Source organism: Peromyscus californicus, unplaced genomic scaffold (genome assembly GCF_007827085.1).
Source record: "Peromyscus californicus insignis strain IS unplaced genomic scaffold, ASM782708v3 Scaffold_7__1_contigs__length_154581171, whole genome shotgun sequence".
Lineage (NCBI taxonomy): Eukaryota > Metazoa > Chordata > Mammalia > Rodentia > Cricetidae > Peromyscus > Peromyscus californicus.
The window spans coordinates 101,086,560-101,113,731 of record NW_026294595.1 but is presented as its reverse complement, the minus strand read 5'-3'; the positions used below and the strand labels follow the sequence as shown (position 1 = coordinate 101,113,731).

Sequence of the window (27,172 nt, the reverse complement as noted above, 5' to 3'; positions counted from 1 at the left end):
AGGCTGTTTTGAAATCTCCACAAAGGCTGCACAGTGGTGGCGCACACCTTTAATCCCAGTGTTTGAGAGGCAGAGGCAGGCAGATCTCTGAGTTTGTCAAGGCCAATTTGATCTACAGAGAGAGTTCCAGGACAACCAGGACTACATTGAGAAACCCTATCTTTAAAAACAAACAAACAAAAAAGGAAATCTCCACCAAAAGTATAATTATTTTTAATAGCAGCCAAATTTACAGCATCATTCACATAGTCTGAGTTTAAAGTCATAAGGAATACATGAGGAAAGGGGTTGTGGAATCTACCTCTTGAGTCTCTGCATGGAGGCCCTCAGGCTATTTGTATGATACCTGGGTTGCATTGCTGCAGTCCCCAAGATGCTAGAGGCATGAAATATCTGCTAAAGAGAATTGCATACACAGTGTGGAACCAGCCCAAGAGAGAGAAGTTTTTTGTTTTTTTTTTTTTGTTTTTTTTTTTTTTAAGACCGGGCTGGCCTCGAACTCACAGAGATCTGCCTGACTCTGCCTCCCGAGTGCTGGGATTAAAGGCGTGTGCCACTGCTGCCTAGAGGGAAAGAAAATTCTTAGGCTGTATAGATGTAATATATGATATTGTGTACATGTGTATACTGTACCATTATTGAATGCTGGTAAATTATTGGTGGGTCAGATAAAGTGCATGCTTTAGGCAGGGTTAGCAGGTACTAGAGAAGAGAGAGGGTCACTGAGCAGGAACAAGCACTCTAGAGCACAAATGGTTTTGAGCAGGTTTGCATTGCTGAAGTGGGTAAAAGAATGCCACAGAAGAAGAAAGATGACCATTTCCCCCAGATTCTCAGGGACAAGATGCACCCTTCTTAAAAAGCTTTAAGGTGTTAAGAAGGGGCACTTCAGCTGAAATCTAGTGTCACATCACAGTTCCTGTAAGAGGGCTGGTTATCCTGAGAAAAAGTTTCTCTGCTTTGTTGTAGAATATTATTTTAAGGTGTGTTACCTTTGTTTATGTTGCATTTGTTTAATGCTGTGAAGCTGTGTTACTTTGCTTATTTAAAACACCTGATGGTCTAATAAAGAACTGAACAGCCAATAGCAAGGCAAGAGAAAGGATAGGTGGGGCCGGCAGGCAGGAGAAATAAATAGGAGGAGAAAAACTGGGAGGAGAAGAGCAGCCAGCCAGAGAAGGAAGAGGACTCCAGAGGCCAGCCACCCAACTACACAGCAAGCCACAGAGTAAGAAACAATGAAAGGAGCCGGGCGGTGGTGGCGCACACCTTTAATCCCAACACTCGGGAGGCAGAGCCAGGTGGATCTCCGTGAGTTCGAGACCAGCCTGGGCTACCAAGTGAGTTCCAGGAAAGGCGCAAAGCTACACAGAGAAACCCTGTCTCTAAAAACCAAAAAAAAAAAAAAAAAAAAAAGAAACAATGAAAGGTATACAGAAGTAAGAAAAGGAAAAAGCCCAGAGGCAAAAGGTAGACAGGATAATTTAAAGTTAAGAAAAGTTGGCAAGAAACAAGCCAAGGTAAGGCCAGGCATTTATAATTCAGAATAAACCTCCATGTGTGACTTATTTAGGAGGGGGGGGGGATATGACAAAGAATAAGAAAACAGCTAAAAACACTGCTTTCTATGATTTCACAGGATGTTTAGCATGGAGTTCTGAGATCAAGATTATGGTTGTAGGGAGTGGGGACCTTGTAGATAAATTGATTCTTGTACATTGGTAGTATAGGGTGCACATTGGTATAGTAATACACTTTTTGCTATTTTCTTTGTCAAGACAGGGTTTCTCTGTGTAGCCCTGGCTGTCCTGGAACTCATTCTATAGTCCAGGCTGGCCTCAAACTTGCAGAGATTCTCCTGCCTCTACTTCTGAGCCTGAGATTAAAGGCATGCTCCACCACCGCCCATCTTTTGATTTTGGCGTGGGTGGGGGGGTGTTGGTTATTTTATTTTCTTTGAGATGGCCCTTTGGCTGGCTTTGAACTCAGTCATCTTGCCGCATTCTCTCCATTGCTGGGATTACAGGGGTTTGTCACTATGTCTAGCTATTTCTTGAATGGTGACCCTTCCAGTGTCTTTAAATTAATGTCAATTTCAACCTCTCCCTCTCTACCCCCCCTATACTCTTATGTTCCATCTCACCTCATCTGCCCCCCACCCCCACATGCACATACACATATACACACCCAAACACCTCTCTCTACAGTCAATATCATATTTTTATCACATACTTCTTAGCCCCTCCTTCCTCTTTTGCAGTGGGCTCACCTGGTAATCATCTACAAAATCTTTCATGTAAGTCAATACAAGTTCTTGGTACAGACATCTTTGGGGACTATTATTCAGCCTATATTCTGTAATATATGCATATATACGGTATGACTGAAAAACTTACTATTTTTGCTTTTCTCTGAGAAACAGCCTCTTTTAATATTTTACTTATCCTTTTTATATCCACCGTCACGCTTCCCAGACTCTGACTGGGAGTTTCAGTCCCTTCTCAGGAGGCTCACTGGCCTGTGTTGGAGGACTCCTTCCTGGACCCTCTGCCTTATTGCTCCATTCTGGATTTGCTTCCCATGTTTGGCACAGCTGTTTCCTTGAGAATTCCTTTGAATCCTTTCCATTGCATTTATTTTGGGTCCTTACTTCCCAAGCCATCTATTCTTTTTGGTTTACTTTGCTTTGGTTAGAACAGATATTTTAATGAAAAAGGAAACCATTGGCTTTGCTTTTTGGATTTTTGAGACAAAGTCTTGCTGTGTAGCCCTGAATGACTTCAAGTTTGCTATGTAGCCCAGACAGGCTTTGAACTCTTGGTGATTTTTTTTTCCCCTTCCTCAGCCCACTACTGTGTCTACCTCAAAATGGCTACCTGGGGTTGGGGGTAAGGGGAGGGCAAGAATGATATTGCACTCAGAGACCTCTATGTTACTTTGGAAGAGGTTCTCCTTTTATTTCCACAGAAAATGAATGGCTCTGGATTCATTCTGGGTTAAGAAAAATCAGGTTTGATCAAGGAAGACCTCCTGAAAAATCTCTAATGGGAATGGATGACACAGATGATCCAATGTTTCAGAGCACTTCTGTTGCAGTTTCCTCTGAGTTCTGCATCCAGAACAGGCTGCTGGCTGACATGAGCCAGCCTCACAGAATACTCCAGTCAGGACATGACCATAATCCTAAATTTTTTCAGGGTCCCCCAAAGATTATAAGCACCTCCAATTAGCAGGAAGTAGTCTAGAGAACTACACGCAAATTCCCAAAATAAATGATGAATGTTTGTCCTTAAGGGGTTGGTTATAAGTTGTTATTGCTTATGTAAGAAAAAAAGCTAAACAAAGAAGTTAAATTCAAAGATCTCTTTCTAAAGGAAAAAAGGGGGATATAATATAGAAATGATGAGATAAAAGGATAGATCATTGAATGTACTTGAATCCAAAAAACAAGCATTAATCTTAAATATTTTACATTAGTATGGATTTTGGGTTATTGATACAGATTTAAAGTTAATTTTGCTATACTGTATGTATATTTCGACTCTTTAGGGTATTATGTTTATACAGGTCATTTAAAATATAATACATAATTAAGAAATACAGATTAATAGTCATCTATAATAGCAAACTTATAGTCATGTTAGTTAGGATTTCAAGATCATGCAGAGATATATTTCAGATAGATAGACAATCTTCAAACACTTTAAAGACCTATAGAATATGGCATTTAAAATGTTTGAAGAACTTAGACTTTTCTTGACAGTGAGACATGTCTGCTCCTGACAGCACCAATTACTTCAAAGAGGATGATGAGCATCAAAGAAACTACATATGGAGTTTGTTTTCTTTATGGCAAAAGCTAGTCTTGTGGGCAAAGAAACTGCCTTTGCCTCAATTGCTGACAATTATTGTCCAAACTAGACCACCTGGATGTAAGAAAGACTGCCAAACTTTACCAAGACAAGATAGGACAGTCCTTCAAAATTCCCTGCTTCACAGGAAAGTCTGTCAGATATGCTAGGCCTGTAGGCCAAAGATGGCTGCCCCAATGTTGGAGAGGAACTTTGAGTGACGGTCCAGACAGCCTGATGTCCCTGTCATTAGGTAACATTTCATCCTTCTGGGGTCTTTGATGGAGTTGATAATCATAGTTTTCCTTAATTATGATAAAAAAGCAAATTAGATGTAAAACTTTAGAGTCACAAAGATAAAATAGAGAATAGAATTTTTTCTCTTAATTTTGCCAAATACAAATAGACTAGATATTGTAACTATAATTCTTATTCGATAACTGTTTTATTGTATATAATCTTACTATGTTAAAGTTAAAAGCTTCCTTTATTATTTAGACAAAAAGGAGGAAGTGCTGTGGAATATTCCTTTACACTGTGTGAGTGAATATATGTTGCTATGACTGGTTTAATAAACAAGCTGCCTGGCCAATAGCTGAACAGGATAAAGTTAGGCAGGAAAGCCAAACTGAGATTGATGGGATGAGGAAGGGGCGGAGTCATGGGGAATGCCAGCAAGCTTCCCAGGAAGCAAGACATGCCAGAGGACAAGTAAAGTGATGAGCCATGTGGCAATACATAGATTAATAGAAATGGGTTAATTTAAATGTACGAGTTAGCTAGTCACAAGTCTGAGCTATCGGCTGAGCAGCATTTATAATTCATATTTAGCTTCTGAGTTGGTTATTTGAGACTGGGTGGTCAGGACAGTAAACATCCCTTTACAGAAATTCCTTTCTATTTATTTATTTTTATTTTATGTGTAAGAGTGTTTGCCTGCATATATGTCTGCACCAAGTGTGTAGAGTACCCATTGAGGCCAGGGGAAGGTGCTAGGTCCCCCGGAATTGGAGTTAGAGGTGGTTGTGAGTTCCTGTGTGAGTGCTGGGTACTGAACTCAAGTCTTCTGCAAGAGCAACAAGTGCTTTTAACTGCTCAACCAGCTCTTTAGCCTCTGAGTTCCTTTCTCATGAGAGTGTTGACAATTAGTGATTGCCAAGAATATTTCATATATACTGCTATATACATGATAATAATTTTACATCTTTTTACTATTTAAAAAAACTTTTCAACATCTAACTTTATATATTAAAGATTTTTTTTTTTTTTTTTTTTTTTTTTTGGTTTTTCGAGACAGGATTTCTCTGTGTAGCTTTGCGTCTTTCCTGGAACTCACTTGGTAGCCCAGGCTGGCCTCGAACTCACAGAGATCTGCCTGGCTCTGCCTCCCGAGTGCTGGGATTAAAGGCGTGCGCCACCACCGCCCGGCATATTAAAGATTTTTAAGCTTACATGTAACCTAGTTTTGATGTAAAGATTTTTAATGAAAGTTTGTTTTTAATGCATGAGTAATATGTGTTCATTGTACAAAGCAACAAAATAAATGGGAAATAGCTTTATTGTTTTTAGTTCTCTTTTGTGCATTTTTTACACAGTTCAGTATGTTGTATATAAAGTTTAGGGTCTTGATTCTTAAAGCCATTACATACTACTTGTAAATATTTTTAAGTAAAAGTATTAGAGTTATTTTAGTATGTATGCTTGTATAAGCTGTTGTTCTTGCAGCCACTAGGTGGCACTCAGCATGTATAATTCTTAGGAGCTGAAGTAGCAGATGTTGAAGTTTCTAGGTGGGTCTAATATATTATGATTTAAGTAAAACAATGATTTATGTTAGACTGTGAGAAGCATTTCATAAACAGTAAATAAGTTAAAGGTGAAACATTGTAATGAGCATTTCTATATTCTCAAGGAGAAAGGAAGTATTAAACTAAGTGGTGTAATATGCCACATACAGTAGATTCTGGGTATATCAGCAGTCATTACAATTTATTGAATTATTTTTTTGATTGGAGAAAATCAAATGATGAGCCATATATTTTAATTGATAACCCTGAATTTTCTTTTTTATATTAAGTTTTTTTTCCCCCTGAGGATTTAACATGTAGATAATTAGTCTGAATGAACTGAGGACTTAACCCAGCATGTGTGTGTGTGTGAGTGGTGTACATGTGTGTATGTGCATTGACATGTGTATGGGTGTGTGCTCATGCGCGCGTGTGCGCGCGTGCGCGCACACACACACACTACAAGTGCACATTCATGCATTTATGTGAGGTTGAAATTGAGTGTCTTCAGTTGCTCTCTACTGTATTTATTTTAGGCAGGGTCTCTCACTGAACTCGGAGCACTCTGAATTTGGCCAGCCTTATCTCCGAGGTGCTAGGTGCTGGGCTACCACAACCACCTGGTGTTCATGTGGGTTCCTGGAATCTGAACTCTGGTCTTCATGCTTCACAGCAGTCCCATTACCCGCTGAACCATCCCTCCAGCCTCTTGGTCATTTTCATTGTCTGGATGTAACTGGGTTTCTTTAAGAGTCAGAATTATTGCATTGTGTTTTCAAGTGATCATAGCATTTTGGTATTTTTCATTATTTAAAGTTTTATTTTTTATTTTTATCTAGACAAGAAAATGAGAGCATCTTTGATTTTGGTGTTGCTTGATCTCATATATTTTCTCCCCATTAGATCCATTTCTACCTTTAAAAATAATTTAATTCTTTCTGTTAAGTTGAAATGAAAATTATAGTTTTGGGGCTGGAGAGATGGCTCAGTGGTTAGGAGTGTGTACTGTTCCAGCAGAGGACCCAGAACATGGGACAGTTCTTGTGAGACTTAGAGTGTTCTTGAGAGGACCATGAAGTGCTAGAACCTTCTCTGCCTTTAATCTCTCAAACGCTTCCCCTGCATATACAAAGGGCCTCTAGGGGACAGTGTTGCTACTTTTGAGACCACTGATTCCTTAGTCTAGTGACATGAATCTCTCACATTGTTTATGGTTTAAAAAAATCACAATAGCTTCAGTACCCAGGATCTAAATATGATAGGTTCTGAATAACTGGAACATGGGGAGGTTATGGAAGGATGTTTATTCAAATGCTCAACTGTCGTGTAGTGTAGATCATCAACTCTGCTCTTTGATATCCTTCATTTTCTTCCAGCTGTTTATTAAGGCAGGCAGACTTTCTTCAGTGTGACTTTACTTAGTGGACAGCTGCACAATGTCATTCGTTCTTTTATAATTTTTGTTTTTAAATTAGGTAGGCAGAACTAGGTGGTAACATTATAGAAACTGTAAAATGGGAAATTTCCCCATAATCATACTATTGGATGACGTGCTAATATATACATATATGTACTTATAGATACTATATACTATATATTATGTATTATATATAGTACTAAAAGATATCAACAAGTGATCTAATGGTATGATACATATATATCCCAAGGCAGGCTGTGTAGCCCAGTTGGCCTGGAATTTATGATCCTTTTATCTACTTCAGTCTCACAGTTGCTGAGATTACATCTGTGTGTCACCACACCTTATTATATTTTGTGCTTTTTGCACATGTTTTGATATTCAAACTTCATTGGCTTAGCATCACATAAATCTGTTATGTAGCTTCAAACTAATTAAACGGTTGCCTCCTGTGATTAGTTTCTCTAATTGAATTACTTTTCAGCCTTTAGATTGTTTCAAATATAACTTACCTGTATTTTTCCTTTAGAATAGGTTTATAGAGAGGTAATAATTTAATCAGTGGGTTTTTGACATTCTTAAAACTTTTAATAAATTTGCTAGATTAAGTTGAAGCTGATCCACTTTTACTGCTATTGGCATCCATTATAGAGCAGTATGTGAAAGTGTAAGTTTCAATCACCTTTGACTACTGTAGGAATTACTTTAAAACTGTTTTACTTCTGGCAGTGACAGTCAACAGTGCTTTCTTTTTTGCAGAATACGTGGTTGTCAGGTTTTTTTTTTTTTACTACTTTGTTGGATTCTTGTTTATGCTTCCTCCCCCATCTTGATTTTGAGTCGTGCCTTTTTTTTTTTTTTTTTGCATTGTGTAGCCCTTTATTAGCAACTGAAATAGAAGGTATCTGTTGTACACCGGTGGCAGTAATTGTCTATAACTAACAACTGGAGATTTCTTATATTCTAATACAGATCATTTATAAATGCAAATTCTTTTATTAAAAAGTTCCCACCCTTTCTTGTCTCTGTACAATTCACAAAAACTATTCTGAAAGTAGAATATATATGCAAGCACCTGTAAAGACTGCAGTTTCAGATATACTAAATGTTTTACAAGTCACTTTCAAACACTGTATGCCAATTCAGCCTTTACATTGCCATCTTTTTAAAATCAGAACATTTGATTCTAGCCTTCCTTTCATTCCTCCAAACTATAAAGCATTTAAAATTTTTTATTTTTTTATTTGGAGATGAAGTTTCGCTGTGTAGCTCTGGCTCCCCTGGAACTCCCTCTGTAGACCAGGTTGGCCTTGAACTCAGAGATCTGCTGCCTCTGCCCCCTGAGTGCTAGGATTTAAGGTGTGTGCCACCATCTCCTGGCTCTAAAACATTGTTTAAATGAGTTGAAATTAAGGACAGCTACACCTACTAGAAAAGAAGAGAATTCTGTTAGTCTGAGGTTTCAGTATCCCGACACCAGAACCAGAATCTTGGTAAAGGCTGGACCTTGGACAGGGTACAAGTCTGCAGGTGGCATCCCTGAGGATCTGAGCTTCAGTGGACCATGAGTGTTCCAGCTGCATAACTCACTGAACTGTCTGCCAGCTTCTACCCTGGCTTGTCAAGTCAGACCTCTTAAATAATTAAAAGGTTAACATTTGCTAGTCATTTGTGGTGCTTAGCACACATCTTCTGTCCTTGATTTTATTTTCTTTGCTTGAGCGTTTTTGCTTGTTGAGGTCTTGCCATGTAGTATAGGTATGAACATATAAGTATATAAATAAATATCTTCAAACTCAAGAGTCTCCTGTCTCCACATCATTAAGGGCTGGGATATAGACAGGGATATGTGTCACCAAGACTGGCTTTTATTTTTGAATACATAAAGGTTTCACATTTTTTATAAAACTTAAAGCTACCTATGCATAGAAGATAGTATCTGATATCAAAGAAAATGGGATAGAGAGTCAGATCAGGATTTGAAAAGGAGTTATTGATCATTTTGTATTTGACAAAGGACCTACTATCTAGAATGTATACAAATCAAGATGAAAAGGCAAACAGACTAATTTCAGAATGAGAAACATCCAGTCTGGCACTTTGTAGATCACTCCAGATGTCTTGTCTGGCACTTTGTATGCCAGATGGATTCACCTGGCTCTATAAACACTGTAAAGAGTTTACGTTGTATATAACATTTAAAAATGTTTATTTGAAAGATGAGTTTCATTTTAGAGACAGATTTAAGTGAAATTGGCTCTTCTACAGCGTAGATACTGTGTTAGATAGTTTGCATTTTGCTGTACTTCTATAGGAGAGGAATCAGCTTTTCCTTTCTTAAAGACTATGGTGTCTTTCATAGGAATTACTGCTTAATGTTCCAATGCTTTCTGAGTGTGATGGTGATGTTTACTGTGGAGCTGCAGCATGGTCTCTAGGAAAGACTCCATCGGAGATCAGAAGTTCAGTTTGCAGGATTAAAGACCTTGGGTTACAGAGAAAAGTGGAAGGGGGGAAAGAGAAAGAGAACTAGAAGGTCAAAGGTAAAAGAAATGTTGCAAGTGTCACATGCAAACAAAACTAAACACACACACACACACACACACACACACACACACACACACACACACGAAAAACCCATATAAACTCTACAACTGCATATGTTAAGTTTTCTCATTCTTCACCACAGGGTATATTATGAATCCTTTATTATTGCACACAGAATAACTCGTAAGAAATCTCATCTGTGTACACCACCTAGTGTTCATGGCTTTCTGTGGTTATTCCTGTGTTTGGCATGGATGCTCTCATATTACAGAATCTACTAAAACATAAGATAATTTGACATAGTTCTTTCCAGAAGTTAGATTTTCTTGTAGTTCTCTCTGGTGCCTCCTAACATTTCCTCTAAGTATGTAGCATCTTTTATCCCTTCCTGGAAGAAATAACCTTTCCAAGCTCTGCCAGTTTCTTGAGTGCTCTTGAATGACAGCTGTTCACATAAGTCACTCTTGCCCTGTGGTTCATTTCTTTATGACTTTTTACCTTGTGAGTGTGTTCCTTTTCAGACAAGTTTGAATCCCAGCCACATCTCTTTCTTATTACATCTCAAAAGATTTCCCCACAGAACTGGTTGTCCCTGTTCTTTCCGTAGTATATTCTACAGTACCACAGAGGAAGCTTCTGGATTGGAAACATTCTCACTCCCCAGAATGACCAAATCGAATATGAGCTCCTTTGACCAGTTCAAGTCCTTGTTCATCTATGGATTCCTGTCTGTCTTTCCTGCCTCCCTCTGCCTCCTCCCTCCCTTCATGGGGACATTAGCCTTTAGAGAATTCTTGAATTCAAGATAAAATCTCTTTGTAGATTCTTAGTGAGACTCATGTCCTGCTCATAAGACCATTCAACTCTCTTTTTAGTACTTCCATGGAGTGTGAATTGTGCCCCTTTCTGGAAGACTGAAGTGTACAGTACATGCCCCAGACAGAGCAAGAGACATTTGTTTAGAATTGAGCATACTTACTGGTCTGGAAGAGGTTGGGTAGATTAGTGGACATCAGGAACAGGGCACTTTAACCCATAATTTCATAAAAATGTCACCAGGCTCCAATACGAATAGATGCCGCTTTTAATTTTTAGGCTCACTGCGCCTGCTGCTTTACATCTTCTGTCATTTACTGGCCGTATGTGAAGAATTTTAACCAGTTTTACTCTGATAAAAACTTAGAAAAGAAATATATTTCAAGAGTTGAAATATAAATTCCTTTGTGTGATGATTAGTTTTAGATTAACCATAGCACATTTGAAGGGATAACGAGAATGGACTTAGGAATGAGGGGGAAATCATGTCATAGTATATAATGGAGATTCTCATATCAGTTCATGTGTTTCATTTAGATGTCCCTGGTAGACTTGGGGAAGAAGCTTTTAGAAGCGGCACGAGCAGGTCAAGATGACGAAGTTCGTATTTTGATGGCAAATGGAGCTCCTTTCACTACCGACTGGGTAAAGAGTGTTTTAATGTCGTAGTTGTTTTAGTTCTTCCTCCTCTTCTGCTCCTCCTCCCTTCTTCCCAGATGAAAATTTAGCTAGTATTTATGCTTATAAATGATATAATGTATACACACTCACTTTTGGGGGCTACTTACTTGTTCAGATTTTATGATTACAGCTATCTTTAAAAAAGATTTATTTTTATAATTTTTAATTTGTTTATGTGTATGGGAATGTTCATGTGAGTGCAGATGCCCATGAAGTCAGAGGTGTTGGATCCCCTGGAGCTGAGATACAGGCAATTGTTAGTTAGCTGACTTGGGTGCTAGGAGCTGAAGGTGGGTCCTCTGCAAGAGAAGTCTATGCTCTTAATGGCTAAGCCGTTTCTCCAGCCCATAATTAAACTGTCTTTTAAAGGAATGCATTGCTCATGTTATTTTCTTAACAATAGACAATCTTATCCAATCAGCATCTATGAAAAAAGGTTGTGTGTTTTAAAGACTTTAGACTAGTTTGGTGTGACTAACTATATAATTGCTTGGATTCAGTTTAAAAACACTATAATAGGGAGAGGATTGATAATTCACAAAGTAATGAAGATGGGAGTTTTAACTTTTCCTGAAAAGAAAAAAGTTTGCATTTCCATTGCTGCTTGTGAAATTGTAAGAAACGTGACCAGGGAGGCAGAGGCACGTGGATCTGCATAGTGAGTTCCAGGACAGCCAAAGCTTCCTAGTGAGACCCTGTCTTTAAAATAAAAAGGAAGGAAAGAAAGAAAGAAATGTGACCCAATGGGAAGAAAGGAAAGGAAACAGTTTCTTGCAGTATAGAAGGCAGTGTGGAGAAGGCAGCAGCCATGCCTGTTCATTTCTGGGGGTAAGGCAAAAGGGATGGTCTTAGGAGCATGGAGGGTTAGGAATCTGCAGTAACTTTATCACTCTAACAATACAAAATTCTGATTTTTAGTTTTTTTGTCTTTATTTATTCCCTGTTCTTTTTAAAATTTTCATGTAAAGTAAATTTTTTTGTTTGTTTTGGAAAATTTTATGCAAGCATCAACTCCCGCATACCTCTCATCCAGCTTCAAAACCAGCAAACCATGGTACATCTCGTTCCTCCATGATCTGTCTTTGTATTGTTTTAAAGCAAATCTCACGAATTCATCTATAAGTATGTCAGCATTTGTCTGTGTCAGTTAAGACCTTCTCACTAGATATTTTCAAGGAAATCTTGAGTGCTTTGCTAAGAAGGAAGAGTGAATCCAAAACACTGAATGTAAGCTGGAATCCAGAGACTCCATTCTCTAGGAACCTTTGCTAGATTTAGATTTCCTTGTTGGTTTCCCCAGCTCACCAGCATGGGGTACTGAAGACAAAGATCAGGGAGTGCTCCAGGGCTAACTCTGGTGGGACAGTTCCAGGAACTGCACTTGCAGCACTCGGCCTATCTCAGAGTACCCTCCTCTCTCTCCACCTCTTCTCCCTGCTCTTGTGGGGGGCACTGCAAATAAGTGACCTGGTGTGAACCAGCACTGAGGGAGAGCAGGAAACGTAGATTGAAGAGAATGTGGAGTCACATTGTATCAGGAACTATAGGCTGCGGAGTGGATGTGAAGTTTCTCTGCACTAGGGTTCTTTTACCCGTGTCCCTGGCAGAAGCATGCATATCCCCTAGAGAAACCTACCTCTTTAAGTCCCAGCTTAAGGAAATTGCAAGGAAAGCGAGCAGTCGAGTATTAACACCCAAACACAAAGCAGCTTGAATGTCTTACTGAAACAGCCTGACAGCAGGAGCAGACCTGCTGAGGACAGTAGATAGAGTTCAGTCACAAGTTAGAGACAGCTGCAGACAACTTAGAACCAGTGGTAGGAAACCCAGGTGTAATGTAGATGCACAGTAGAAAATGTGACTTGTGAGAGATACAGTGACCCACAAAATGAGTGTGGGCGAACAGTATTCATAGGAACAAAGCTGGAAACAGCCCAGTGCTCATAGTATTAGTAGACCCACAAAATTAGTATGGATCAGGGTGAAGTAGTTTGAAGTACAGTTGCCTAGAATTTCCAGAATGGGTAAGTGCCCACAGATGCAAGTAGCCCAACAAATTTATAGCAGAGTCAGCTTGTTGAAAATGCTTATGAGGCTGGAGAGTTGTCTCTGGTTAAGAGCACTGTTGCCCTTGAGGAGGACCTGGGTTCCTTGCTCAGCACCTAACATGGCAGCTCACAGCTGCCTGAAACTCCAGTTCTAGAGGATTCTTCTGGACTCCACAGGCATTGCATATATATGGTGCACAGATGTACATGTAGATACTCACACATAAGATAAATACTTTTAAAGAAAATGCATACTAGATATGTCACCATGATGCTGTAGTACATCAAGACAGAAGGATTATAAATAAGGATTAGTGTCCACAGTATGTATACAAGGAGTCCCTGTGGGTCAGAATAGACAGACAGATGACTCAGAGTAGTACTTCACCAAGAGAAAGTTAGAATGGCCAGTAAACATACAACAGTGTTCAACTCTACCAGTGAATGAAAAGTAAAGCCAGAAGCTATTGGACACATCTACTTGGTTAGCAAAGTGATGTCTGTAGTGCCAGCATTGGTGAGGAGATAATACAAAGGTGAATTGTTGTAGCCATTTTGGAGGGCAGTTTGACAGCGCTTAGTAAATTTTAATATGTATATGCCATTTGTATCAGTTGAGCTAGAATATAGAATAAAATCTTGTTTATGTACTTGAGTTGCTAGAAGACCCCTGTAGCAGAATTGTTAACAAAGCTGGAAACAAAAGAGTGTTCATCAGTTGGTTAGTCAAATTAGTTACAGCTTTTTTTTTTTTTTTTTGGTTTTTTGAGACAGGGTTTCTCTGTGTAGCTTTGCGCCTTTCCTGGAACTCACTTGGTAGTCCAGGCTGTAGTTACAGCTTTTTACAGAATGGAGTATTGTAGAGAAAGTTAGTGTACTACATATGCCCATTAACATGAATGCATTTTGTAGACATAATATTAAGCAGTTGACAAATCAGAAGTAAATGTGGTAGGATTCTAGTAAAGTTCAAAACAGGAAGAATCAAACTATACCATTTAAGGATTTGTAATTGATAGAAATTAAAGTAATGCTTGTCAGAAAATCCTGAGTAGGGACTGGGGAGATGGCTTAGTGAGTAAATGCTTGCCATGTAAGCATGAGGACCTTGGTTTGGGTGCCCAGAACTCACACCACACACACATGCATACCAAAACCAATTCTTGTTTTGAGTAGCATTTACCTGAGGGACTAAGGGAAGGACTTGTGATCAGGGAACAACATGTAAGAGGACTTAAAGTTACTGGAAAGGTTTTCCTTCCAGACTGGTGTTGACTTTACAGACATTTACCTATTCTTGACACTAAGTATGCGGTGTTGCATGTAGTTTTTTCCTTGCATGTGAACCTAAAAGGAAGAGTCTTAAGAATAACAGCAGAAATACAAAGTAGAGCTCAGTGTGTCACTGGTGAAATCTTAGTGGTTGTTCAGTGCACTGTTGAGAGTAAAGGGCAGCTATATGAAAATACAACAAAACATGAAGGAAGGGTTATCCAACAGTCTCCCCTTCGATCTCTGAGGGTCTGTTAACACCTCTATAAATGACTTTTTTGTCATGAAATAATGATTTCTAAGGCTGCTTTGTTGTGCTAGGTCGCTTGTGTGACGTTAGGCAGATTGGTGACCTCTCTGTACTTCCGCTTCTTTCCTGCCGTACCAAGGTAGGAATCGTACCCATGCTATGACGTCAACACATGGAGGTCTTAGAACAAGGCGGTCCATAGAAAGCGATTTAAAAACTAAGGGGATGGGCCAGAGAGATGGCTCAGAGGTGAAGTACACTTGTTGCTTCTGCAGAGGACCTGGGTTCAGTTCCTTGGACCCATTTGGTGGCTCACAGCCATCTATAGCTTCAGTTTTAGGGGTTTTGATACATTTGTGCATTTAGGCAAAACATTCATACACATATGGTAAAATTAACAAACTTAAAAAAAAAAACAAAACCAGTTGCTGTCTAACAGTGACAGCCTGGCAAATTCCATGTTCTGGTGAAATATCTCTTTTAACATCATTGACTGGCAATTTGAGTTAGTGGGATTTTTGTGCTTCTTAATGCATGTAGTATAATGTATCCTAAACTTCACCTATTTGGATATATGCCTCTGATACAACGCTCTTCTTCATTCTCAGGTCACAATTACCTTTAATTTTTAGTAAAATTAATTCAGGTTGTTTTTCTGTTAGTAACAAAGAGCTAGGTATGATATAATCCCAGCATTTAGAAGGCTGAGGCAGGATCTCATGTTTGAGACCTTGTTTAAAAGTAGAGAAAGGGAGAGGAGGAGCAAGAAGAGAGTTTTAATTAGAGGAATCACTGACTTTTCCACACCTATACATGGACCTCTTGAGGGCTTCTGTGAAGATAAGCCTGAGTTGAGTAATTTCTTTTGATGTTTTGAATTACTATGTACACAATGTAATATGCATCACTGTTTAAAAATATAGTTTGTAGTAGAAGTAGATTGAAAGAACTGAAAACTGGAATTTCTTTCTTTGTGTGTGCATGTGTATGTGTGTGTTGCTGTGTTATAGCTGGGAACTTCTCCACTTCATCTGGCCGCACAGTATGGGCATTACTCTACCACAGAGGTACTTCTCCGAGCCGGTGTAAGTAGGGATGCCAGGACCAAAGTGGACCGGACACCACTGCACATGGCGGCTTCTGAGGGCCATGCCAGTATAGTAGAGGTTTTGCTGAAGGTATGTCTTTTCTCTTTGGACTTAGATTTTGAATCCAAACCCCATACAAACTTTGTAAGATGAAAAAGGGGGAGAGTTTTATTAAGTGTCTACTTTTTATCTTTGATAGAGCATTTGTTATAGACGTGTATAAGTCTGTCAAATGAATATTGCCTTGAAGTTTTCTTTGGAGGGAAAAACCTTCCTGTAGGTGAATTCTCAGTTAATTGTCAACCACTGAAAGTCTGTCCTTTGGGTAAAGAACTTCTTACTACAGTCAGAATCCTATGTAGGGAAGATTAGTCTTGGATAGCAAGCAAGCAGATTAATAAGTAATTAAATTATCTTCAGTTATCTAAATGTAAAGGTCCCACAGAAGATTCTGAGGCAGAGTGACAGCCTGTATTCTTGATCCTTTTCATCCTACCCTGTAGATGAACCCATCGGAAAGAATGCAAAGTCTAGAGTAGAAATTACATGTAATCCTAGGTATTCTTTAAAGCCACATTAAAAAGTAAACACACGGGCCGGGCGGTGGTGGTGGCGGCGCACGCCTTTAATCCCAGCACTCGGGAGGCAGAGGCAGGCGGATCTCTGTGAGTTCGAGGCCAGCCTGGACTACAAAGCGAGTTCCAGGAAAGGCGCAAAGCCACACAGAGAAACCCTGTCTCGGAAAAAAAAAACAAAAAACCATTCATTTTAATATTTAATTAGCTGCATTTAAAACATTATCATTTCAACATGAGAGCAGACTAGGAATCCTTGCAGAGATGTTTCATCCTCTGTTTGTTGCTGAACTCCAGTACTTATGTACACAAAGCACTCCTGCACCCTGACTAGTGGAAATGTGCTGAATAGCCAGCCACACTTGCCTGGCATATCAGACACTGCCTTAGACAGCTTCCTTCCGATTCCTTAGCTTGTGCTTGTTTTGAAAGCAAAGGGTATATTTAATTTTGAGGGATGAGAGGATCACCCACCATAAACCATTTAAGAGCTCTGAAGAAAAACTCAGCACTGCCCTTCACCTGTAAGGCCACTCACTCCAGCCCTTTGTGCCCCTAACCGAGTAACTAAAAATATAATTGTTTTATTTCAAGAAATTAGAAGGAAAGTAGTTAGGAAAACCAGCATGGTAGAAAATTGATTAAGTCACGGATAACTGATGATTATTAACATATATTTAACCCCCCCCCCCAAAAAAAAAACAAAATTAATGGTGCTTTTTCTTGTGTAGAAGCATTATGGCTGATATTTTCATATCAGGGATTCTTGATACTTCCCATCTTGAAATATTACTGATTTTGAAATATTTTTTAGCATGGTGCTGACGTCAATGCAAAGGATATGTTAAAGATGACAGCTCTGCATTGGGCAACAGAACACAATCATCAAGAGGTGGTGGAACTTTTAATCAAATATGGTGCTGATGTCCACACGCAGAGTAAATTTTGTAAAACTGCATTTGATATTTCAATAGACAATGGAAATGAAGATTTAGCAGAGATATTACAGGTAACTTGGCTTTGAGTTTAAGAAAACATGGAAGGTACTTGCAGACGGGTGCTCGTTGTCTTGTAGCTTCTCCTGATGTTGGATCCAGTTCTTGTGAACGGCCTTGTTCTCTCCACTTCCTCTCTGTTCATTATGTTTCTACTCTAGAAGGTTAGATGAGGTGCTGTCTGTCTGTGCTTTCAGTTTCTGAATTCTCTTTCTAGACATTTACATTATTGTGTTGCACATTCGGATATCACGTTTTATCAAAACAATTGTCAACTACTTTATAAAGATTTAGTAGCTAATATCCCTTGGTTAAGTAATATAGCCTTTTTGTTTTTAAATCTTTTTTTGTTTTTCTAAAAAAATTAAAACTTACTGTGTGTGCGTGATATGTGGTGTGGGGGGGTGGGGTGGGGTTTAGAGAATACTGTGGAGTCACTTCTCCATCTTCACGTGGGTTCTGGGGACTGAACTAAGGTCTTCAAGCTTCTGTGGCAAGCTCCCTTATCCACTGAACCACCCTGATCCCCCTCCTTATTTTAAGTCTACTTTGTCTGACACTGATATGTCTAAACTTTTAAAAATGTAAATTGGGATCTAGCAGGATGGTATGTTTCACTGTGCAAGGTTTTCATTTGTTTGGGCTTCGATGCCCAGGAGTGCGAATGAAAAGGTTCACTTTAGTTTATGGGCTGAGGTGATTGACAGTTTGATTTTGATTCCTGTCAACATGACCCCTTTCTCTTTCATCCCTTTTCTAATGGTGCAGTTTTGGGGAATTTCCCCAGGCAGCCCCCTCCTCCTGAACCTGTCTCTTCCCTCAGTACCTCAAATATGGCTGAAGCTTTCAGTGGCAAAACCAGTAGATATCAAGGCAGACATGTCTGACTGAAAGTGACCAAACTTTGCCAAGGTTTTGTGATGTAGTCTATTATTCTGGTTTCTTTCTTTCTTTTTTTCACCCTCTACAAAACAACTATTTGTAGACATAGTTATGTTTGGTTTTTCTGGTAACCAGGATTACTTCTCGCTTGTCCTGTTCTCAGTAAAACTCTCTCTAAGATTACATGACTTCATTGAACTTCCACAATTTACTTATAAGATGTGCTGTGCGCTGGGAAATAATGAGTTTTACATTGACTCTTCTCGTTTTTCATGTCTAGGAATACAATTTAAGGGTTGAGATTTAGAGATTGAGAACAATTCAGTGGGAAGGTCATACTTGAATATGTCATGTTATATATTACCTAATGTGGTAGAAATAATTCTGCAGAACAGTAGACTCTTTGATTGACTACCTTTCCTGTGTTCTGTAAGCACCTGTCAGATACTAATTTCCCCTCCAGTGAGGTTTGCTGTCACTCAGCAGAAGGCTGTAGGATACCCGGTCACACCTGCTCTTAGGGCTATGCCCTCAGTGCTTCAGTAACAAGTCTCCCATTGTAGTGTGTGGCTCTCCTGAGAGACTGTGTCTTCACATGTGTGTTTATACTCTGCATTGAGAGCCTTCCAGATGTGCTGCTGCCTGTCATTCTGAAAATGTTGTGGTAATTTGTTTCCTAGATTGCTATGCAGAACCAAATCAACACCAACCCGGAGAGTCCTGACACTGTGACAATACACACTGCCACACCACAGTTCATCATTGGACCTGGAGGGGTGGTGAACCTAACAGGTCTGGTATCTTCAGAAAATTCATCCGAGGTAACAGGTATTGAGATGCATGTAGGACAGCTGTTAGGATGTTGAACGTTAGTAGGTATGCATCCATGTAAGGAAGGACGGTTGGAGAAGGAGGGTAAGAATAACATCCGCTCTCCTGGTCTCCTTTTTTCTGAGGTAAATGAATCTAAAGAAAGGCAGTCTTACACAGTGCATGACAATGCTATCTATCCAGTGTCAGTAAGACTTGAGTAAGAAGTAGAAGATGACAGGATGCGTTGGGTTAGACAGCCTGAAATTTTACCTCTGTGTTCTTCTTTCCTAGATGAAACAGGAGTATCTGCTGTCCAGTTTGGGAACTCCTCGACATCAGTATTAGCGACATTAGCTGCCTTAGCTGAAGCGTCTGCCCCGTTGTCCAATTCTTCAGAAACTCCAGGTTAGAGAACAAGTCAGCTCTTTACGCTGAGTGATTCTTTCATAGTTGAGTTTGTCAGGGTTTTCCTCTGTGTTAGTACTGTGTGAATCCTGTTTAGAAACCTTTTTTCCCCTCCCAGAAACCTCTTCATATTTATTAGAATGTTTTGTTTCCTTCTAGAGTCTTTACTTATAACTTGTGTTTACCTCTATAGTTTGTTTAGAATTGATTGGCTACATTTCTTGTTACTTGCTTATTTATTATTAATTAAAATTGCTATTTCTGATTTTTATTTTTGTATCAGCCACCAGTGTGACTCAGTATCCTGATCCCATCTTTATTAAAAATAAATAAATAAGGAAAGGTACAGGTCCAAGTGCTTGCAGAGGCTAGCCTAGAGGTAACCTAGAGGACTAAGGTGGGATAAAATAGTTTTCAGCTAATGTGAAGTAGGATGAGAGCATCCACTGCTTGGCTCTCCCTAAGTGTAGTGTCCCATCTTGCCAGATGCTGTGTTTACATGGAAAACTGGAAAAAAAAAAAAAAAATCTAGATTTTTTTTTTTTTTTTTTTTTAAGAATATCAAACTAGGTATGGTCTGTAGTACTGTAATTCCTTCATGTCAGGCTGAGGCAGGGGAATCACAAGTTCTGTTTCAACCTGGGCTACACAGTAAGATACAGTCTCAAAGAAACGAAGACATAAACCAAGAGAATAAATGCATAAGAAAATAGTAAATGTTAGTAACAAAAAGCAAACTTGTATGGTTTACATAAAACATGTGCTTGCCCAGTTTGGCCCTTGTTTGTTTGTTTTACACCATTTTGCGATTTGTTTAAATAGAGTAGATCAATATGAATTTGCCTTCTTATAAATTGGATTTTAGCAGTCTTAGATAAGAATATTAGAAAAATCCTAATGACTGAAGCAGTGTATAAAAACCCTGTTAAAAGGGTTCGCTGTGTCCTGGGTGCTGCAGGTGGTACTGACTTGAGTCAGAGCACTGGGGAGGCAGAGGCAGGTGGGTCTCTGAGTTCCAGGTCATGCAGGGCTGCACAGTGAGACCCTGTCTAAAGGGTGGGCTGAGACGTTGGGTTAGCTGTGTTCGATGACGACACGCAGTATTGACATAGTTCCAACATGATTTGCTTTTATACTCGTCTCAGATTGTCTTTTACTATAGTTATTGTGTAAATAAATAATTTTTCTTTAGTTGGAAATTTTAGGAAAATCTTGAAGTAGTCAGGTACCATGGTACCTGCCAGTAATCTCAGTTACTCAAGAGCTAAGACAGAATGGCTAGTTCAAAGCCAGCCTGGATGATTCAGTGTCTTTATAAAAAAACCAAACAAAACCAAACAAAAAACTATACACATTATCCGCCTCCCCAAAACCTTAAGAAATGTTATTTTAACTGTAGTTTAAGTGATCATATTTGCTTATAAGAGTAAAGAATATTTTTAAAAAAAAGTAAAGAATAATTTTTAATTCATTTTTTCTAATTTTTAATTAATAATAATAGTTCACTGACTACATATTCTGTGGGTGAGGTGCTTTGATAAATGTTTTTACTTAGGGTGTCATTGAGTCATAACCAAAAAGCTTTAAGGTAGACATAAATGAATTTCTTTTCGCTTGGAAAAGAGAAAACTCTTACCCTTTTCCCCCTTTCTTTGGCTAATTAGTAGTGATAAACATATATATGTGTTATCCTACTTCTTAGGTCTTGAGATTTTTTTTTAAAGATTTATTTATTTATTATATATAGTGTTTTCTGTCTGCATGTATCCCTGCTCGCCAGAAGAGGGCACTAGATCTCATTACAGATGGTTGTGAGCCACATGTGGTTGCTGGGGATTGAACTCAGGACCTCTGGAAGAGCAGCCATTGTCTTAACCTCTGAGCCATCTCTCCAGCCCTAGTCTTAAGATTTTTGTGAATTACTTCTGGCCATTGGCACCTACAAGCATCACCATTTTGACATGCTGCTTTTTTAGCTTGTGCTTAGATTTGCAGAAGCCATCAGAGACAACCGGTTTCAGGGCTATGGTAGCAGCTTAGTGGGAGAACATGTGTTCACTGTGCATGAGGCACTGGGTTTTATTTTCATCACTAATGACAAGAAGGGGAGGAACTGGGCGGCGACGGTGCATGCCTGTAATCCCAACACTCGGGGAGGATTAGCCAGATGGATCTCTTGTGAGTTCGAGGCCAGCCTGGTCTACAGAGCGAGATCCAGGACAGGCACCAAAACTACCCAGAGAAACCCTGTCTCAAAAAGCAAACAAACAAACAAACCAAAAAACAAAAAGGAAGGGGAGGAAAAAACTAGAAAACTTCATTTGACTGGTGGTTTAAATTTGGGTTCTTCATTTCAGTGCTGTCTCATCATGAAGACTTGGGAGAGTTGGAGGTAGGGAGATATTAAGAGTGTGAATGCAGCAAAAGTTCATGTCACTGAGATGCATACCAATTAAAGAAATACAGTCTCATGATTCAGTTGGCACATGCTCAGTTTTTTGAGGTGGAGGGTTTAATGTAAAAATAGCTTTTCATGGACTACCACCTTGAATAAGAGCGCTTGCTGGGCAAACATGGGGGGACCTGAGTTTGAAGCCTCAGCACCCAGATGAAAAGCCAGGTATGGCTGCATGCACCTGTGATCCCAGCATTGGTAGGACAGAGATAGATAGATCCTAAGAGTTGGCTTGCCAGCCAGCCTAGTCAAAATGGTGAACTTCTGTTCAATGGGACACTCTGTTTTAGCCAATAAGGTGGACAGCTGTAGAAGAAGACATCTGACAACCTGCCTGGACTCTTCCTTGGTTTGCAGACCCACGGGTGTACCTACACATACACATGTACCACACATACCACCCCCAGTAGCTTTCCATAAAGCCTTTATTTGTAGCCCTGCCTGTAGTCCTACAACTTTACTTTGCTTAGTTGCATTCTGCTCTGTGGCCCAATTATATAATACCTTGATTAAATAGAAATCTATGATTTTCCTTTTTGTATTTAAAAATTTGTAATTGCTAGCTGTATTTGAAAGATATAAAGTGTCTGGTGACAATTGAAAATCCTCTTTCTCAAAGTGAAGTTTGTACCAGGAAACTTATATACATTATGTTTTTGGTCTGTTCCAAAATAGGGTAATGAAACTTATTTAGTCTTAGGGGATAAGTTACTGAGTCATGTGAGTCTTTGTGGTTTTACTTTTCTTTGTTCTTAATTTCAGGCTAGATTATAGGATTCCACCTTCAAAATGCTACATTTTTCTGTAATGTAGTTTCTGTTTCATGTAAATATTTCTACATAAAAGTGTTCAGTCTTGGTAGTTTTCAAGAAACGTTTTCTTACCAACCTTAATTCAGCTTATGGCATGGTAATTTAACCTCAAAGGCATGGGCATTGTTTGGCTCGCCTCATTACAGCCCGACTTTTATATTAGATCAATGAATATTTATGAGATTACAGTTACTTTTTATTAAGCCAATTTGTACACACGTACACACTTTTTATCTATAATCTTCCAAAGTTTTAAGGTTGTTTGTTTTCTTACATGTTCCAACATTTGACTGTTAGGTTGTTCTCTAGGTCTGGGATGTGTACTTTGTCTTCTGTAATTGTTTTCCTTTTAATTTTTTCATAACTTTACCATCACACAACTTAAAAGAGCTTTTTAGATGAAAGAGAGGAACTATCACTTTAATGGCAGTCATTGCTAACAGTGCAAAGATGAAAGTTCTTGAGTGGAGGACTGGCTGTGTGTGATCTCAGAAGTGCCTTATATATACTGAAGCTTTTAAACAGTAGTAGTTAGTGGTCAACCAGTGAGCCTTTCTTTTTCATATGGATATTTAAAAAAAATCAAAAGCAATAGTTAGTTCAATGAAAACTTTAATAGCTATTCTGTTGACTATATTGCTATTGTGTGCTCTCTATTTTGCTTTGTGACTATTTTACTGAAATTGTCATAAGTGCTTGGTAACAAAGCATAATTATTGCTTAGGGCAAACAAAATAATGAGAACACTCAAAACAAAAGTTCATTTGCAGTTTTGGGTGGTCTGGGTTTGTTTTGTGACCCTTGGACCCAATAACACTCAAAGGCCTGAATTCAGCCAGGCCTTTTGTCAGGTCTGTCTGGAAAACTAGACACCTCTCACTTCATGCTGATAATCTTTGATGTGATACCATGGGAACATTTCAATGTCCATCAACAACATTTCATCAGTGCATTTGGTACCTACTAGAGATGCTTGCCTGAGTCAGCTGTTACCAGAACGATTTCTTAGTCCTTCCTTTGTCTGTGTGTTCATTGTCGCTCTTCTGTCAAAACTTTCCCTTTTCACTCCCTTTTAAACGTGTTATTACAGAGAAGTTCAGTCTATTAAAGTCATTGTTCAGTTCCTAAGAGAAAGGCAGATAGTACATGTGTTTTCCATTGCTCACAACTGTTTTTATTCATGTTTTACATGTAGTCATTTTAGTGACTTTGTTGTATTCCATTGTATGATGACCACAGTTTATTTACTGCCAACAAATATTTGATTATTTCTAGTTTTACTTTATAGTTACCACTGTAAAGCTGCTAGGAATGCCAATGAGCATGTCTTTACGCACAAATTTTTTTTGGGATTGATGTAGGAATGCCTGTGGGAAAGGATTTTTGGCAGTACTAGCTTGAGTTAGTTTTTTTTTTAAACCTAGGCAAGGCCAAAGGCAAAGTTTTTAACTGTCAGAACTCTCTGTGTACCTCTTATAAATTATTGAGAGCATATTTTGGGGCTTAGTTATGCAAAAGTTGAATTATACATTGCCATATAATGCCAGCTCTGTTTTTTGCAAGTGACCTTGCTCACTTGGTCCAACAGGGGCTCCTGTTCATTCTATGTATCCCTTGATACATATAATACATGTGTCTAGAGTAGAATCATAAAGTTCTCATTGGAATTGAGTCATTTTATTAAGTAGCTATAACCTCTGTTATTACCGTCAGTGATCTTATATTGTACTCCATGTAAAGATACAGGGGAGTGAAGAAGAAGATTATTAAAATGCATCCATAAAAAGGTGGTTGGAACTCAATTATAAATTGTGAGACTTGTAGTCAACTACGTACATAGATGTCTATATCACCATTGGTAGTGACATTTAAAAACTATGTAAACTTGTCTGAAAAACACAGACAAAGAACAAATGAAATTCTGTTCATATTCAGTGACTTTTACTTTCTTTTCCCCCCTCTAGTAGTGGCCACAGAGGAAGTGGTTACCGCAGAATCTGTGGATGGTGCAATTCAGCAAGTAGTTAGCTCAGGGGGTCAGCAAGTCATCACGATAGTTACAGATGGAATCCAGCTGGGAAACTTGCACTCCATTCCAACCAGTGGGATGGGTCAGCCCATCATTGTGACCATGCCTGATGGACAGCAAGGTTAGTACTAGATGTCTGTGTGAAGTCGGTTTGTATTCAGTATTCAGGACACTGTTTTATTTATGCACTGAATTTTACTCATATAGCTTTTTACAGTGGATATAATTCCCTAATTTTATTTACTTAGGCTAGTGTCAAAATTGCCTTACTTTGAGCACTTAGTAGGTGGAATTAACCTCAAAATATTGTGTTTGGAAAATAAACTTAATATATTGCCACAAACAATACACAAATAATTCAGAATTAGCATTGGACACTATTTTAGATCATTTTATGCAATTTAAATGTCATGGGCACTTTTAAAAAATGCCATGTAAGAAAAAACTACTCAAAGTACAAATTGAGGGTGCGGCCCAGATCACTGGTGGCTGTAGACCTTGAGAAGTGTGGGCAGCTGGGAAGCAGAGCTCTGGAAGTGTGGAGACAAACGCAAGAGGATGTTCCTGTTGGCAAGATGGCAGAGTCTTGTCTGTACTACACACAAGTCCAAGCCACAGAATGTTGAGTAGAACTGGAGAGAATTGTGCTCAGGATGCGCATATGAGCTATATTCTCTTTCCAGTGCTTCTTAAGATTAACCACACTTCTAGAAACAGCCTAATAGATGGCACTGTTGTATTAAAGAGTGTTTGGGTGCACAAATGTGCATCTTAGCCTGAGATGCTAACATAGAAACAGCCAAGATATGGTTGGTCACTAGTAGGTAAGCAGTAAACTTGTCTTTGATTTAAGTGAATTTCAAAAAAAAAAAAAAAAAAAAGGAAGAAAATGCTGATTGTATTCCTAGTTGAGTTTGGAAGAGAAAGAATATTAAAAATGAGCCTGAGCACATGAGGCATTAGCATTTGCAAGCTTGGAGAACACCAGTCTGCTGATAACAAGGGTGACTGTGGGGCACTGTTGTCTTGGTATAGCAGCACACTGTACAGCTGTGGAAGCCATGACCCAGTATCTCCTACTCATCAGCACAGAACCCCAGGAAGAATGCTTCAAAGCAGAGGCATTTCTTTGAGGGCACCAAAACAATATGTACATGCTTCATGAAAAAGTTAGTATGAACATGAACAGAGTGGTGCAAGTTGTCTCATTATACACAAGAAGTAAACGCACCCCATCAGAGTAGGCTACAGGAGGGCAGACGAGACTCACAGCATCCTGTTCCTGTGTGTGCGCATGCTATTCCTTTGCATGCGCGCGTACGTGTGTGTACACACACACACACACACACACACACACACACACACACACACACACACACACACACACAGCTTCTGAAGGGGCTTCCTGCCTCCATGACTCTAGGACAACTTCCCAGAGATTTCTTCTACCTTCTTCTAAGCCTAGGACAGGGTGAGAATCTGCCATTGCATGTGAACCCTAGGGATGTGTCCAGAAGACATACCTGTGTTGGCATCTTTTGAGTCTCACTGGGGCCTTGGTAGTGTGTTCTCTCAAGCAGTAATGGACTAATGGGGTGAATATTTGAAGGTTTGAATTAGATGCTGTAATCCAGCATAATAAGGTCATGAGGAAGGCTGAAATCAGAAGTGTGACAGCACATTTTCTGCCCCCCCCCCCCCCCCCCCCCCCCCCCCCCCCCCCACCCCCCCCCCCGAATACTGTATGGATGCTCTGCCAGCAGGTCCACTAGGCATCAAAAGAATGTCGAAATGAGAAATGAGAGTGGTTAGTGGGTGTTCATTGAAAGAACTGTGACTAGTAAGCAACCATGCCATCTGTTCCACACTCCGAGACCCTTTGATCTAGTGTGCTGGGAGGTGAGCACTCGGTCTGCATTGAGCTAGGTTATGTGACCATGATTCACATCCTCATCCAGAAAGTTGGGATTCTCTTTGGAGAAGGATAGTGGATATCAGTACTATGCTGAAGTTACTCAAGGAAGCTGCGGCAGCCTTCACCACCTTCCATGAGCCCAGGCAGGCTTTGCCACACACACTGCTGGACCCTTGCTACAGAGGACCCCTGCTACAGAGGCTTCCTGTTTACTGAGGGGGAGTCAGAGCAGTACCTGCAAAACTTCCTCCAGAAGCTAGAAATTCAAGTAGGGGATTGTAGTTGTAAGTTTTCTCTGGTCCCGCAGCCGCTTTTAAAATAATCACTCAGAGACTTAACATTATTTTCAAACTATGTGGCCTAATGGCTCAGGCTTCTCGATAGCCAGCTCTTAAATTAACCCATTTCTATAAATCTATACTTTGCCATGTGCTTGTGGCTTACTGGTACTTTACATCTTGCCTCTTCTGGTGGTGGCCAGCAGCCTCTCCTCTGCTGTCTGTCTCCTTCCTCTCTCTCTAGTTAGAATGTCCC

The 27,172-nt window shown here is 39.4% G+C and overlaps 1 protein-coding gene across 6 annotated transcripts in view; it reads left to right on the top strand.

The window, feature by feature from the left end:
- The window catches only part of Gabpb1 (GA binding protein transcription factor subunit beta 1), a 63,159-nt gene that overhangs the window by 21,240 nt on the left and 14,747 nt on the right, over nt 1-27,172 (top strand). For 3 of the 6 annotated variants that reach the window (XM_052722768.1, XM_052722766.1, XM_052722769.1), the window contains exons 2-7: nt 10,956-11,063; nt 15,680-15,847; nt 17,147-17,341; nt 18,890-19,001; nt 19,314-19,427; nt 24,659-24,844. In XM_052722768.1, coding sequence (XP_052578728.1) covers nt 10,956-11,063; nt 15,680-15,847; nt 17,147-17,341; nt 18,890-19,001; nt 19,314-19,427; nt 24,659-24,844 — 883 coding nt within the window. The remainder of the gene's footprint in view (nt 1-10,955; nt 11,064-15,679; nt 15,848-17,146; nt 17,342-18,889; nt 19,002-19,313; nt 19,428-24,658; nt 24,845-27,172) is intronic. The other 3 variants (XM_052722767.1, XM_052722771.1, XM_052722770.1) reach the window with 3 other exon arrangements.